A 13,840-nucleotide genomic window follows, 5' to 3' on the forward strand; every position below is an offset into this window, starting at 1 on the left:
TCCCCTTTCTCCACATCCTCGCCAGCACTTGTTTGTTTATTGATCGTAGCCATCCTGACAGGCATGAGGTGCTCTCTCATTGTGGTTTTAATTTGCGCTTCTCTGATGATTAGTGATGCTGAACATCTTTTCTCATGTCTATTGGCCTCGTACGTGTCCTCTTTTTGGAGAAGAGTCTGTTCAGGTCCTTTGCCCATTTTTTAATTGGATTGTTTGTTGGATTTTGTTGGGTTTTTGTGGGGGTTTTTTGCGTGTGTTTTATAAGTTCTTCATAAATTTTGGATATTAACCTCTTATCAGATGTGTAGGTGAGTATGTTCTCCCATTCAATGGATTGTTGTCTTATTTTGTTGATGGTTTCTTTTGCTGTTCAAAAACTTTTTAGTTTGATGTAATCTCATTTGTTTATTTTTTCTTTTGTTCCCCTTGCCTGAGGAAATACTACAACAACATTATTTATATATATATATATATATACATATATATAGCTATGAGCAATGTCTGAGATTTTACTGCCTATGTTTTCTAGGATTTTTATGGTTTTGGGTCTAACATTTAAGTCTTTAATCCATTTTGAGTTTATTTTGTGTGTGGCATAAAAAAGGTGGTTTAGTTTCACTTTTCTGCATGTACCCATCCAATTTTCCCAACACCACTTATTGACTAAACTACCTTTAGTCCATTGTACGCTTTTGCCTCCTCTGTCAAATATTGATTGACTCTAAAGCATAGGTATGTTTCTGGGCTTTCTATTCTGTCCCATTGAGCTATATGTCTGTTTTTATGCCAGCACCATGCTGTTTTGATTACTATTGCCTTACAGTATAGTTTGATATTAGGTAGTGTGATTCCTCCAACTTTGTTCTTCTTTCTCAAGGTTGCTGTTGCTCTGGGGATCTTTTGTGGTTCCATATAAATTTCTGGAATATTTGTTCTAGTTCTGTGAAATATGTCATTGGTATCTTGATAGGAATTGCCTTGCATCTATAGATTACCACTGAATCTTGAAAAGTTACATTCTTAGCTGGTCTTCACCAGTCATATACAAGAGTCCCCCCTCATCCTAGTAGTGCCTGTCTCTGTCTTCACATGCTGTTTTTACCCCCATCTGTTTTAAAGATTGCAGTGGAGAAGCCCATAGGATTGAAAAGTAATTTACTCAAGACATTCGGCTACAGCGGGAGTGGAGAGGTGACGGAAGAGATATTTGAAAAAACTGACTGTGGACCGTGGTGGAAAAAACTTTTATTCGGCTTATGTTTTTTCAATGCTGTGATCAATGAAAGAAAAAAATACGGAATATTGGGATGGAATATTGATTACGAATTTAGTTCTTCAGACTTCAAGGTAAGTGTGGTATCTTCACAATAAACCGTAACAACAAACAATATAACACAAACCAAGCACCTTTTTCACGGTGGTGTGAACATGGACTCTGTCAGCGAAAAAGGAAAGTTTAAAGGATTGACTTTGAAGCCCACAGTTCTAGAATCAAATTACATCTCCCCCTCCTTCAGCTTTGCAGGTATTTAGTCTGTTGGGCAAGCTGCTGAACCCCTCTGGGTCTCAGTGTCCTTGGCCACAAAAAGCAGGATTGGGGAGGGGAGGGGAGGCGAACGTCAGTACCTACTTTAAAGGCAGCTGTAAGAGGCGGACTCGTTACTGTGGGTAAGGCACTGAGAACAGTTCCTGACATGAACACATCACTACAAGTGTTGTTTTTACTCACTCATCTAAAGCGAGAGACACAACCCGGCCCCGGTGGGGTGGGGAAAAGTTTAGCTCAATAGTCTTTCTTCACTGTTCTCTGCACGGCACCTTGTCTTGGTGCTTCACATTGAGGACGTTTGCTTTACTGCTACAGCAGACATGGTGTAGCACCGGCTCAAACTTCCCCCCGGCTGGTTCCCCTGCGACGGGCTTCCCAGTGCCGATGACCATGGCCTTGACCACCCCTTCACGTCTATGTTTGAGCAGATGCCAGAAAAGCTTCCCGAGGAAAATCTCGATTCTACCCCTGGGCGCCTGTCGCCCGGCCCCGCCTTGGACAGGCAAGCCCTCCGTCTCCTCACTGCCTCCCTAGGGCTTCTCGGCTCCCGCCTGGGCCTCCGGCTCAGCCGCCTGGCGGGGTGTATGCACCGGCCCCTGAGCAGAGTGGGACGTGCAACGGCCGCAGTCCCGGCACTTGTGCAAAGCTTAATCGGAAGGCAGATAGAACATTGGTAAAGAAAATAGTCGCATCATATGTGAGACGCATGGTTACTCTTATGCCTTTTACGTGACAAATGTAAGAGCAGCTTTGCGGATGGGAAAGAAAACTACCTGGCTACTTTTCCTTCCCTTGAATTCGCATTTAAATCATGCAGTTTTCTGACCTGTTTCTTGTGTTCTTTCTCTCTGTGGCTGCCCTCGGGGCCCCAGCGCAGGTTTGCGGGGCTCTCTGTGGCGGGAGCCCTGCACCCGGCAGAAGATGCACCAGGCGGATGTAGCCCTCTGGGCTAACAGGTCGCCCTGGTCGGGTCGGCTGTCCCCTGAGGAAGGGCTCCTGTTGGCTGCCAGTGAGCCGTGGGGACAGGGCCGCCCCCTCGCGGGAGGGCCGGGTCCAGGCACAGCTGCCCGCGGAGCAGAGCCCGGTTCCCGGCAGGGCTGTGCGGAGACCCGCCTGGCGGCCGGCCCCGCGGCACTAGCAACCGGAGCTCCTAGGCAGCTGCTTGGGGTTGTCGATGTCACGGTCAAGCCTCCAGGCAGGCTGAAAGCACACACTGATGTAATAAACACGCGTGGATCTTCTAAAGGTTGCCATGAAGGTGCTAGAAAACACGCTGACCACGCAGGCGGCCGTGCCCTGGCAGGCCCTGCGCTACCAGATCGGGGACGTGATTTACGGAGGCCGGGTGACGGACCCCTGGGACCAGCTGTGTCTGAACGCCCTGCTCTGCAAGTTCTGCCACCCCGACATGCTCAGAGGGGACTGCGGTTTCTCCAGTGAGGAGGTAAGCGAGGCACCGGTTTCTTCGCATGGCTTGATTGCTTTAAACTAAATATCGCTGAAGGATTTAAAATGCGCACTTAAATCCGTTTCAATGCCCCCTTTCAATGGCTTTTATTCAATTATTATGAAATTAATTGACCATGACTCTATTAATTGCTGTTTGTCCCTCCAGCCACCTGCTCTACTTACAGAGCCCTTCACCAGCCTGTGCTGGTTTTCAGCTCATGCCCTGAAGACACAGCTGGGAAACCGGAAGAAAGGGCTCTCTTCTCCCATTGAATAGCTTTCGGTTTTTATTTATTTACTGAAAGTTTGTACCTTTTGACCACCCCCACCCATTCCGGAGCAGTCAGTTCTTAAGCTCTATCTCTCATTCATTCTGTAGGTTTTACCAGAAGAAAAACGATTGTTTAAAGCGTGATTGTATCCAGTATCTAGGGGTATAATTTATTGAGGCAGCGGGGCAGCAGAACCACCCTAGCCTTTGAGTATTTGCCTTTCTTTCCCGTTCTCTCTTGGCAGCAAGAACGTCAGCTGTGCATGCCATGCAACCGCGCTTTCCCACGCGGTGGTCCCAGATGTAGCTTTTGATGGAAGCGTCTAAAAGAGGGTTGTCCAACCCACAGCCTGCAGGATGGCTACAAATGCGGCCCAACACAAAATCGGAAATTTACCTAAAACGTTATGAGTTGGGTTTTTTGTTTGTTATTTGTGATTACGTGTCATGATGTATTTAATGTGTGGCCCAAGACAACTCTTCTTCTTCCGGTGTGGCCCAGAGACGCCCAAAGGTTGGACACCCCTGGAATATACCACCTACAAATAAGAAGAGCCTTCTATGTAAAATTTCATGGGCAAATATTGTCTTCATGCTTTACTGAAAGTACATACTTCACTAGGCAATACATTTTTTAAATTCTCAGATATATCCACCAGTGCCAGAACCCGCAAGCATGGAGGATTACGTGCACATTATCCAGGCCTTGCCTGACGAGGACCCTCACGAGCTTTTGGAAGTGCACCCCGAGGCCACGAGGGGCTTCAGGGAGATCCAGGGCCAGAATTTCATCGACGACCTCACTGTCCTGCAACCAAGAACTACCCCGACCAGCCCCTTGATCAGGTAAGACTCACTGGTGTGTGTTAAATTTTAAAAATTATTATTAAAAACTATTAAACTATTCCTTTGAAGAGATAGCGAATTTATAGAAAAAGTATAATCTAAAAATACAGTTTAAAAATGGAAAACCTAATTCTCCAAATGACGCAGAAGCCAGCGCATGCGCACAAATAACCACCAGGTATGAAGCAGGCGCTCAGTAAATCTTTGTTGAATGAGGCACTGAGTTGTACTGGCGAGTTGTGTTTTTAACCCAAGTTCATTTAAATGTGAAAAGTCATTTACTCCTACAGGACAGGACAAAATTGCCATCGTAAATCAGAGGGCAGTGGCCTGGTCAATCCAGAGCGGGGAGCCCTGCCTTTTTTTTTTTTTTTTTTTTTTTTTTTTAGATTTTATTTATTTTCATGAGATGGGAAGAGAGGGAAAAAAGAAGGAGAAAAGAGGGAGAGACATACCCATGTGCGAGAGAAACATCTATTGGTTGCCTCTTGCACACGCCCCAAACGGAGACCGAACCCACAACCCAGGCACGTACTGACCAGGAATCAAACCCACGATCCTTCGCTTTGTAGGATGATGTCCAGCCACACCGGTCAGAGCAGGAGCCCTGCTGCTAACGTCCTGTGTCAGTCATACCTCCCATTAGCTCTGCGCCCAAGGTCACGCTGCCCCAACACCCTTTTGCTGCTCGCCTCTAAACGGAGGCAGCACCTGTCTGCCCGTCCCGGCCGAGCTGAGGCTCCAGTGGCGCATCACATACCCGCCCCGTTCACGGGCCCCTCAACACTATCACTGTGAAATACGATCATGGCGGTCGATGCCCTTGATCCTGCCAAAGGGATCGTCCCACCTCCCCTCCGCCACCCAGGGAGCCACCTTGGACTGTCCCCAGAGCAGCCCTACGTTTCACATCAAAAACGAAGTGGGACAACAAAGTGAGGACACTCGCTGCTTAGTGAGCTGGCCGAGAAGCAGTGCCGTGGAGCTGAGCGCATCACTGCGGCTTCCGGCCCATCGCTGCCTGTGGAGGGCGACGTTCGTGTGGCTGGGTGTGACCTGGGGTGCTTGGGGGAACACCAGTGCCCCCTGGCGTGACAGTAACCGGGAGAGGGAACGCGGAGGGGTGTGCGCTCCCTGCTCATGCTCCCGGCCCTGGTGGCGGCCTCTCACAAGGCTTCCTAGGAGTCCTCCACTTCGGGCCGCTCAGCCTCGCTGCCTTGCCCAGACCCGCACGCACCCTGTCCTATCACACGCACTGGGTGCGTGACCGGGTCGTGGCGCGAACACAGCAGAACCGACAGCCAGCTGAACGGCCGCTAACGCGCCCTGAGCATATACTCTGGTGGCTGCCGCTTTTCCTTTCGGTCTTGGCATTTCCTTCATGCAGATGAATTCAGATGACGCCACTGTTACGAAGAAATCTGAAGAAAACTTTAAAAATACCCATTTCCTTGCAAATGCCTACGGGACACGGAAGAGTTTTCTCATTTGTGAAATGCGCCGAACCCTGTAGTCTCCAGAAGGCCCCCCGTCATGGTTTTGTGGCTCTGTCCATGCGGCTGTATTTACCTCCACATGGGACCGAGCTCCACAGGGGGTCCCCCTGGCTGGGCACACCTCCTCCCTCCCCTCCTTCCTTTGCAGCCGGGAGCAGAGCAAGGACAAGCTGGTGATGGAAATTGTGTCCGACATGCTAAAGCGGCTGCCGCTGGCTGTGGAGAAGGAGGAATATACCGGAGCCCAGAGCTCACTGAAGTGCATCATGTCAGGCTTCATCTGGGAGTCTCTTTGTAAAGGCCTCACAGGTGAGCCCGGGCCTGAGCCTCCTCCCCGCACCTCAGCCCCCTCAGCAGAGGAAGGGGGCATCGGAGGAAGGCAGAAATGAGACAGGACAAAAGACACCACAGCCGCGAAGAGGCTGTGATGAGATGGAGAGCTAAGCCCCTTGTCTCTCCAAGTCGGAAGACGAAGAGCAGAGAAGGAAATAATGCTGTGGGTTTATTTTGGTTTTGGGGGGGGTTTGGAGGTAGGGCAGGTGACGGCCCCAAGACTGTGAACGAAGAAATAACCATCGTAGCAACAGAAGGCAGCAGCCGCGCTTGAGAGACCCTGAGACGCAAGTAGTTCCCTGCTGTCCTGGCCTTCGTGCCTCTGCATTGGGAGCGCCATCGGGAGCCGACGGGCCTCTGACAGGGACAGCCAGATGCCAAGGGACAAAGAGGGGGCGTCGGGTAGGCCCAGAGGACACCGAGCAAACCTGGGCGTCCACTGTCAGCTCCAGGCTCAGCTCTGCGGGGCTGAAGTTTTGGACTACACTGACCTGCCCAGTTAAATTTTCAACATCCACGTTTTAACCCTTTAAGAAAGATTCACTTTGGAACCAAACACTGAGCAATTGTCTATCAAAATAGTATTACTATTGCGTCTGGCTCAGGGGCTGCCAAGTGCAGCCCACCTGTGAGCTAATGTGATGTTTACCTCTTTTCAGTGGCTGAAGGAAAACAAGAATAGTTGATGATTCATAAAGATTATAAGGAAATCGAATTTGCGCACCCACAAGCCGAGCTGTGCTGGGACGCACGGCGCCTGTGTACCGCACACACGCCGGGGCGGGGGGCCGAGCTGCTGTGACCGGGACCGTGCGGCCCACGGAGCCCGAAACAGTGACTCAGTGGCCTTCGGCAGAAAATGTTTTTCAGTTCCTGGTCTGGACCAATGATGTTCCTTTCCCTTCCAACCCCTGTGCCTCTCCATTTTATCTGAAGGATATCATAATTTTACCTCTTGTTTTCATCCAGGCTACGACCCCCTTATCCACTGTGTCTTGCTCACCTTTCTGAACCAAGAAATTGAACGATTTGATAAGTTATTATTTGTCATACATGAATCTTTGAAAGATCTTCAACTTGCCGTAAAAGGAGAGATCGCCCTCAGCCAAGAACTGGAGGAGACACTCGAGTCCCTTCTTACGACCAGAGTGCCGCCGCTGTGGCAGGTAAGCGCGGGACACCTGTGTTCACTTGCTTGCTGGAAACCGAGACCCCGGCAGCAGGGAAGGAGCCAGTGAACGAGGGGCAGCCGCATGAAGGGATTTAGGTGTCCACTGAAAGACGCTGACACGCTATTGGGATGGGTTATAGTAACAGAATCTCTCAGAGAAAAATTTGGCAATTCTCCTTAACTAAGTTCATCTGAGATATTTGTCATAGGACTGTTTAGAAAAACATAAAGCTGAAAACAACTGAGTATTCATAGGACTCATTAAATTATGACACTGATGCACTGAAAGATCTCTACTTTGTATTAAATTTTTAAGTTTCAGAAAAATGTCACTTTTAAAGATTATAAAAACATATATATACTTATATAAAACTCATGCTTGTATAAGCCGATATGTGCCTAGAAAAAGGCATATGCGCTTTCGAGGCAAGAACCCCAGATCAGAGCCTGGGAAGCGCCAGCGGAGTGGGCCTCGGGGCAGCGCACCAGGGGCGGGCGAGGACGAGACCCCAGGAGAGGGGCCCACGGAAGGGGCTCGGCCGCGCCCAGCGCAGCTGGCTGCACGCCCGCGCCTGCCGTGGGCCAGGGCCCCAGGGAGCCAGGCAGCTGCGTCCAGGGACGTGGGCAGGGCGGGTGGCTGTGCACGTTTACCTTATAGAGTAGGAGCTGGGGGTGAGGCGGGCGCTGGCTGCACAATTCTGGCCTCTCTCCCCCCATTGCCCCCGGCAACAACTGATTTCTAGAGGCCCGAATAAAAAGAACCTGAAAAACGTCCTGCGCCCATCCCTCTGTCCCAACAGAAATACGCCTACAAGTCGTGTAAACCCCTGAGCTCCTGGGTCAATGATCTCATCCAGCGACTGAATTTCTTCAACACCTGGGCCAAGATGGCTTACACGGCAATACACCAGCGGTGCGGAGGCGGGCGGGTTTCCGTTTCCTCCTTGTTGCTACTTAGAGCTTGGCAGCTCACAACATCATCGCACGCGTTTGGCCTGGTTCGGCTCCCACAGCCACGTGTGAAGTACGGGAGGGGGCGGGGGGGTTCTCCTCAGTTTAGGATGAGGAAACGGAGACCTAAGGAGGCGTCTCGTCCAAGGCCACTCTGCAGTCAGAGGCAGACCCAGGACCAGGACATTTCCACACTGTCGTGAAACTAGCAGGGGCGGGTGGGGGAGGTAGGATATGGAAAGACGTAAGAATTAGTGATGTGTGATTTTTAAATGTGTTTAATACATAATACAAAATAATTGGAAAGGCATGGCAGTAGTTAACACTTAACCGAGTGCCTCATGGCGTGTCAAACGTCCATCTAATTGCTTTATTCGTCGTATTGGGTCGTTTGATTTTCATAGTAACCCTAGGGTACTAAGTCGGTGCTGTCCTCTGTCGTCATCCTCGTTTTAGAGATGACGAAACTGAGGCACAAAAACTTGAAGTAATTTTCCCAAGGTTCCACAGCTAGAAAGTGGAAGGATTGAGATTTAAACTCAGAAAATCTGGTTCCCAAGTCTGCGCCTAGCGGCCTCTTACACCGAGTCGCTCTGAGTGGGCGTCACCGTAGAGGCTGGTAACTCGAAACAGCCCGCAGCGTTCTGCGCGGCCCGCCAGGCTTCCTGCTAGAACAGCATCCCTCGTTACCCAAGTTTACTGCCGTCACCTGCGTAATGGTCTCCCAAGCTTTACGGCTGTGGCTGGGCTCCGGTCAAGTCCAGGACAGGGTTCCTCGGTTGGGGAGAGTTTGAGATGAAATGGAAGGGAGGAAGCTGGGAGGGACTGGAGGCAATTGCGCATCATCTGAGCGTGCGCAGTTATTAGGCCGCTGACCACCCCCCGTGGCCTGCCCTCCGATAGGTACATAAGATTTATCACAGCTCAGAAGCGCTCTGTCCCGTTCCCTCACCCTGGCCCCACGCAGCCTAAGGATGAGGAGAATAATTTCTTTGGAGGATTCCCTGCAAGATACTGGCTGCCAGCTTTCTTCTTTCCACAAGGTGAGCGTGAGAGCCAGGACCGGCCCCTCACCTGGCCCTGGGAAGCCGCACCCAGTCCTTCCCAGTCCCTCTCCTCGCCTTTCGGAGGAGAGCCCCCAGTATGGCTTCAGCACCCCCCACGGGTAGCAGGGCCGCCTGCATGCAGCCTCTCCTCCCCCTGCCTCCCTCCCTCCCCCGTCTCCTCACACCTGCGCCTTGGGTGGGTGTCTCCTTGTCTCAGCTCCAGGCTGATGACTTTATGGCATCAGAGGCAGACATTAGATCCCTCCCAAAGGCCTCTACAAGGGCTCGATTCTATGCTTCAGCCATTTGCATTGATTTATTAACAAGAAGGAATGAATGAATGTTTGCTGGGCCCTGGGCCCCCGCTGCTCAGCACCGACGTCCAGCAGGAGAGGCAGACATCCAGCCGCGTGTCAGTGTGCGGGGCGGGCAGCCCCGGCAGTTGCAAAGGGCAGCGCTGGACTGTGGGCTCCCCGCGGGCGGAGCTGGGCTGGCCTGACGCCCCGTCGTACCCCGGGCCCCTGGTACCACCCTCAGCCCCTGAAACGCTCTCGATAGGTATGTGCAGAGTGAATGGAGGAACTCCTGAATGAATGTACGAATGATTAAATACTTTGGAGCATAGAACAGGGGGGCCTACACTAAGGGCCAGGGAAGGCCACTGAGGAAATAACTTCTGAGACTGAAAGCCACCAGGTCAGTCGGTGGTGTTGGGGGGCGGAGGGGGGTGCGCAGAACACTCGGAGAATAATGAACACGCTCACCTGGGGCTTCCCTGGGTACGAGGCCCCGTTCTGAGGACTGTATTTATATTGTTACGCGATTCTCGGGACAGTCTTGTGGAGTTGTTGCTATTATCATCATCCCTGTTTTCAGAGGGGAAACCCTTAGCAGAGAGAAGTGAAGGAATTTCCCCCCAAGTCACACAGCAAAGAAGCTACTAAGCCAGGATTTGAACTTAGTTGACCTTGGAAATCCACGTGTTCCCCTGCTGCCCTGAACGGGGCGCCGCATGCTTAGTGGAGAGAATACCATTTAGAAGCCCAGAGATGGGGCAGAGAAAAGCACAGGAGGGGAACCAGTTGTTCATTACGGCCAGAGAGGCCCAGGAAGGGGCCGGTGTAGGAAGGAGCTGGCCCAGGCGGCAAGGGCCGGCTCCCAGCGGCCGTGTGAGACGCACGGGGCGTCTATGCCGTCCCGTGACGGCGGGAGCCGCTGGCGCGCTTCAGCCAAGGGACCTCATGACCTGATGGCTGCGGCAGGGCGGCGGGGAGGGGCACGGTGGATGGAGAAGCGCAAGACCAGAGTCTGGGGCCCGACCCCTCAGGAGCCTGCTTTATTGTCCCGGCCAGAGTTGGTGGGGACGCGGGCTAGGACAGTGGTGCTAGAGCAGGAGAATAGTTGATCTGGGGGCATTTGGGAATCAGACCAGCCGGGCTGTGTCTGGGAGGGCGGGGTGAGCAGGAAGGAGGGTGAGCGTGGCTCCTGACTCCCGGCTTGGAACGCTGGGCAGGTGCCGACCTCGTTCACTGAGCTGGTGGATGCGCCAAGAGGCGCAGGCTGACCCCAAAACGGTGGTCGTGTGGAATTGGAGATGTCTGGAGAATACAAGCAAGGCCCGGGCGAGTCGGCTGTCCTGGCTGGAGCCCCAGAGAGACCTCGGCATTAGACGGTGTGGACAGCAGTCGCTGAGCACCTCGGGCAAGGCCCCAGCGGCTGCACAGGGGCAGAGCCGGTCTCCGCCCGAATCGTGTCTCCGGGACCCGGCAGCCCTGAGAGGTGCTCAGAGCGGGCAGGCTCCCCGCGGGCTCAGCCACGCAAGGTGGCTTCTTGGGCCTTGAAGGGCTACAGGAAACTTTGAGAAAGATAATCCAAAGCAGATGGCGTGAGCAGACACCAAGTCAGGTGCGCTGGCTAGCTGGCCATTTCGTGTAGCCGGGGGTAGAGGGGACATGCCAGTGCGGCCGGGTTTTGCTTGCCCGGTTCGGAGACCGCAATCCACTCTGAGCAGCGCTGTGGTGGGTTCTGGGCAGGGGCGTTACACGGTCAGGAAGTAGGATGAAGTGGCTAAACGGGCAACTCTTGCAGGGTGGGTTAATCAAGGGAGAGAGGAGCAGGAGGCAAGGAGAACAGTGAAGTTGTGCTGGGTATCTTGGTATCGGGATGCAGAATGCAATCCAGACTTGGTCAAGCACAACAGGGCAGGGTAAAGGCTCGTACAAATGGAGAGAATGCCGAGGGCATGGCTTCAGCCGCGGCTGGATCAGCGGTCCCGTGTCACTCTCGGCCTGCCGCCTCTTGGCTTGGCTGTTTCCACTCTACGGTGGTTCTTTTCTGCTGCACATTGCCTTCCTCCGTGTAACTGAGGGACAGTCGCAATCAGATGAGCAAGTCCAGAGGGAAAAGAGCCTGCCTTTGCCCAGTGCTCGTATGTCATTTCTTGAGAGAGGCTCTGACACGCGTGGGTCTCGTACTCACCCCTGGGACCCATCTTGTTGCCAGGAGGGTGAGATGCCATCATCGGCCAAGCTTGGGTCAGAAGTGGGTAAGGTCCCAGGAGTTACAGCCCTTCTATACCCACAACGAATGCAGGAGGGGCTCTGGGCCTACAAAAGCCACCCACGTTCCCCAGGAAGCTCAAGCAGCTGCCAAGCCCAATGTCACCAAGGCCCGCCTGCGGCGGCTGGGTTTACACTGTCCGGCCACCCACCGCTTGCGTTTCCTGGCTCCCTTCTCACTCTTCGGTCCCCGTGAGACATCAGTGGTGGTGACAGCTGCCGCCCCCACCCACCCCCGCCCCAGAACCTTTGGGAAATGCACAGCCCCTGAGCCCCCCGAGCCTCACGAGTACGTTCCTCTCTCAAGCCTTCCTGGCCGCTGTGCTTCAAGACTACGGAAGGTCCCAAGGACTCTCTATGGACGCCCTCACTTTTACCCATCACGTGATCTCGGACACCGCAGACGTCAGGGAGGAGGAGTTCTCCATGATCATCCAGAAGGAGCTCAACATCGTCAGGAGAGCCTTTAAGGTACTGGGTGCTTAGAGATGAGAGAGAGGAACCGTTCACTCCTGCATTCACCTGCTCGGTAGTTTGCTCATTCCCTCCCTCAGGCAGGCGGTCGTCATTTCCTCAGCAAGCCTTTGTTCAGCACTCAGCCGTGCGGGCACGGGGCCGGGCACGGTCCCCCCAGCTCCACATGCCATCAAACTTCATCTCTCCCGCCTGCTCTCCCCAAAGGGATAGAAAGAATTACACCGGGTGTGCAGAAGTAGGTTAAAATTATGTGTAGGCAAAACAGTTTATTCTTGTATTATTACTCCTCACCTTAGAGCCCGGGGAACCCTGCCTCGTGCAGCAATGGTCCCTCCCTGGGCTGGAAGGGGAGCGGCCCGCCTTCCCCGCGACCGTCCCCAGTGCAGCTGCTATGGCAGGCGGTGTCTGGGACCCACTGACAGCACCGCTCTCTGATCTTAGGGCACAGATTCCACACACATCGGCGTTCACGTTTTTGGCTTATTCATTGAGGGGGCGAGGTGGAACCATGAAGAAAAAATACTAGACGACTCGCTGCCGTGTGAGATATGTTGTGATTTTCCTGAAATTCACTTCTTGCCAACAAAGGTAGGTACCCCCGTGTTTATCACCGCGCCCCAGACCCCCGAGCCCTCCCTCTGCCATCCAGCCGTCCCTTCCGCCGTTTCCCCGGGGAAAGCTGAGAGTGTGCTTCAGACAGAAAGCACTTGGAATAGCCCCAAATAGAGCTAAAAGCTAAAAGGTGCTATACCAACATCCAGTGTTGTTCCTCAAGAATGTGAACTATAAAGCCGTGGAAATTGCGCTTGAAATGAAACCCCCCATACGCAGTGACACCTGCGTAGTGGCATGGAAGCCATACCTAGCCTTAAGTGCGTTCGTTCTTAACATGCCTGCCAAGTCTAGCATATAGCAGATGTGGGCTGCTGGTTTGTGTGAACTATGCAATTTGACTATGGCGTTTCTTTTTTTAAGATTCCCACCGAAACACCAAATACTTCTACTAATCAGACAGATTCAGAGCTCTATGCTTTCGAGTGCCCAGTTTATCAGACACCTGAGAGGTCAAGGACTTTGACAAGTACTGGCTTACCCTCAGATGTTTTAACATCGGTGTATTTATCCACGAAGAAGCCTCCCAGCCACTGGATCACAATGCAGGTCGCATTGCTGTGTGAGAAGAGTGAAAACTAGACTTTCATCCCACACAAGTGTAATTTCAGACTGTAGCCAGGCTTGTATATTGAGACATACACGTGTAGCACCCCTCATAAAAGCCTTTGTGTGTTCGGCCAGGTGCAGTCTCTTTCTTCCGCTGCCACGGGAACCACGCATGTGGGGGGTGTTCCAGTTGCTGCTCCGAGCAACGGCTCTGCGCAGGTTCAGCTGCCAGTGAGTGAGCATGTCCTGGCTGCGGCCAGCAGGTGCCAGGCGTGCGTTTATGACCTTTGTGACTGCAGACAGTGATTTCTACTGTTGCAGATAGGAAAACACACACGCGCAGCGTGGCTCTGGGGGTGCCTTCCCTGCCTGCTCCGCGCGAACACACAACGCTTGGGACTGACCACAGCTTCCCAGGCTAGGGCGGACCGTCCCTTAAAGAATCAGTCTCGCTCTGACTTCTCCTCCCGCTGAGAAACCAATCCTCAGGACTCAGCAAACTGGGTTAAGGCAAGGGGTCGCATTGCCGCCT

At 52.8% G+C, this 13,840-nt stretch overlaps 1 protein-coding gene across 1 annotated transcript in view; it reads left to right on the top strand.

Moving 5' to 3' along the window:
* Positions 1-13,341, top strand: part of DNAH14 (dynein axonemal heavy chain 14) — a 142,030-nt gene extending 128,689 nt beyond the window's left edge. Inside the window, exons 76-85 of the mRNA XM_054576773.1 lie at positions 1,120-1,347; positions 2,796-2,993; positions 3,916-4,115; positions 5,760-5,920; positions 6,914-7,110; positions 7,916-8,028; positions 8,970-9,109; positions 11,978-12,141; positions 12,589-12,735; positions 13,123-13,341. Coding sequence (XP_054432748.1) covers positions 1,120-1,347; positions 2,796-2,993; positions 3,916-4,115; positions 5,760-5,920; positions 6,914-7,110; positions 7,916-8,028; positions 8,970-9,109; positions 11,978-12,141; positions 12,589-12,735; positions 13,123-13,341 — 1,767 coding nt within the window. The remainder of the gene's footprint in view (positions 1-1,119; positions 1,348-2,795; positions 2,994-3,915; positions 4,116-5,759; positions 5,921-6,913; positions 7,111-7,915; positions 8,029-8,969; positions 9,110-11,977; positions 12,142-12,588; positions 12,736-13,122) is intronic.
* Positions 13,342-13,840: the final 499 nt, after the last annotated feature.

Source organism: Pteronotus mesoamericanus, unplaced genomic scaffold, assembly GCF_021234165.1.
Source record: "Pteronotus mesoamericanus isolate MK-2021 breed Mesoamerican mustached bat unplaced genomic scaffold, CSHL_Meso_final contig_347, whole genome shotgun sequence".
NCBI classification, from domain to species: Eukaryota; Metazoa; Chordata; class Mammalia; order Chiroptera; family Mormoopidae; genus Pteronotus; species Pteronotus mesoamericanus.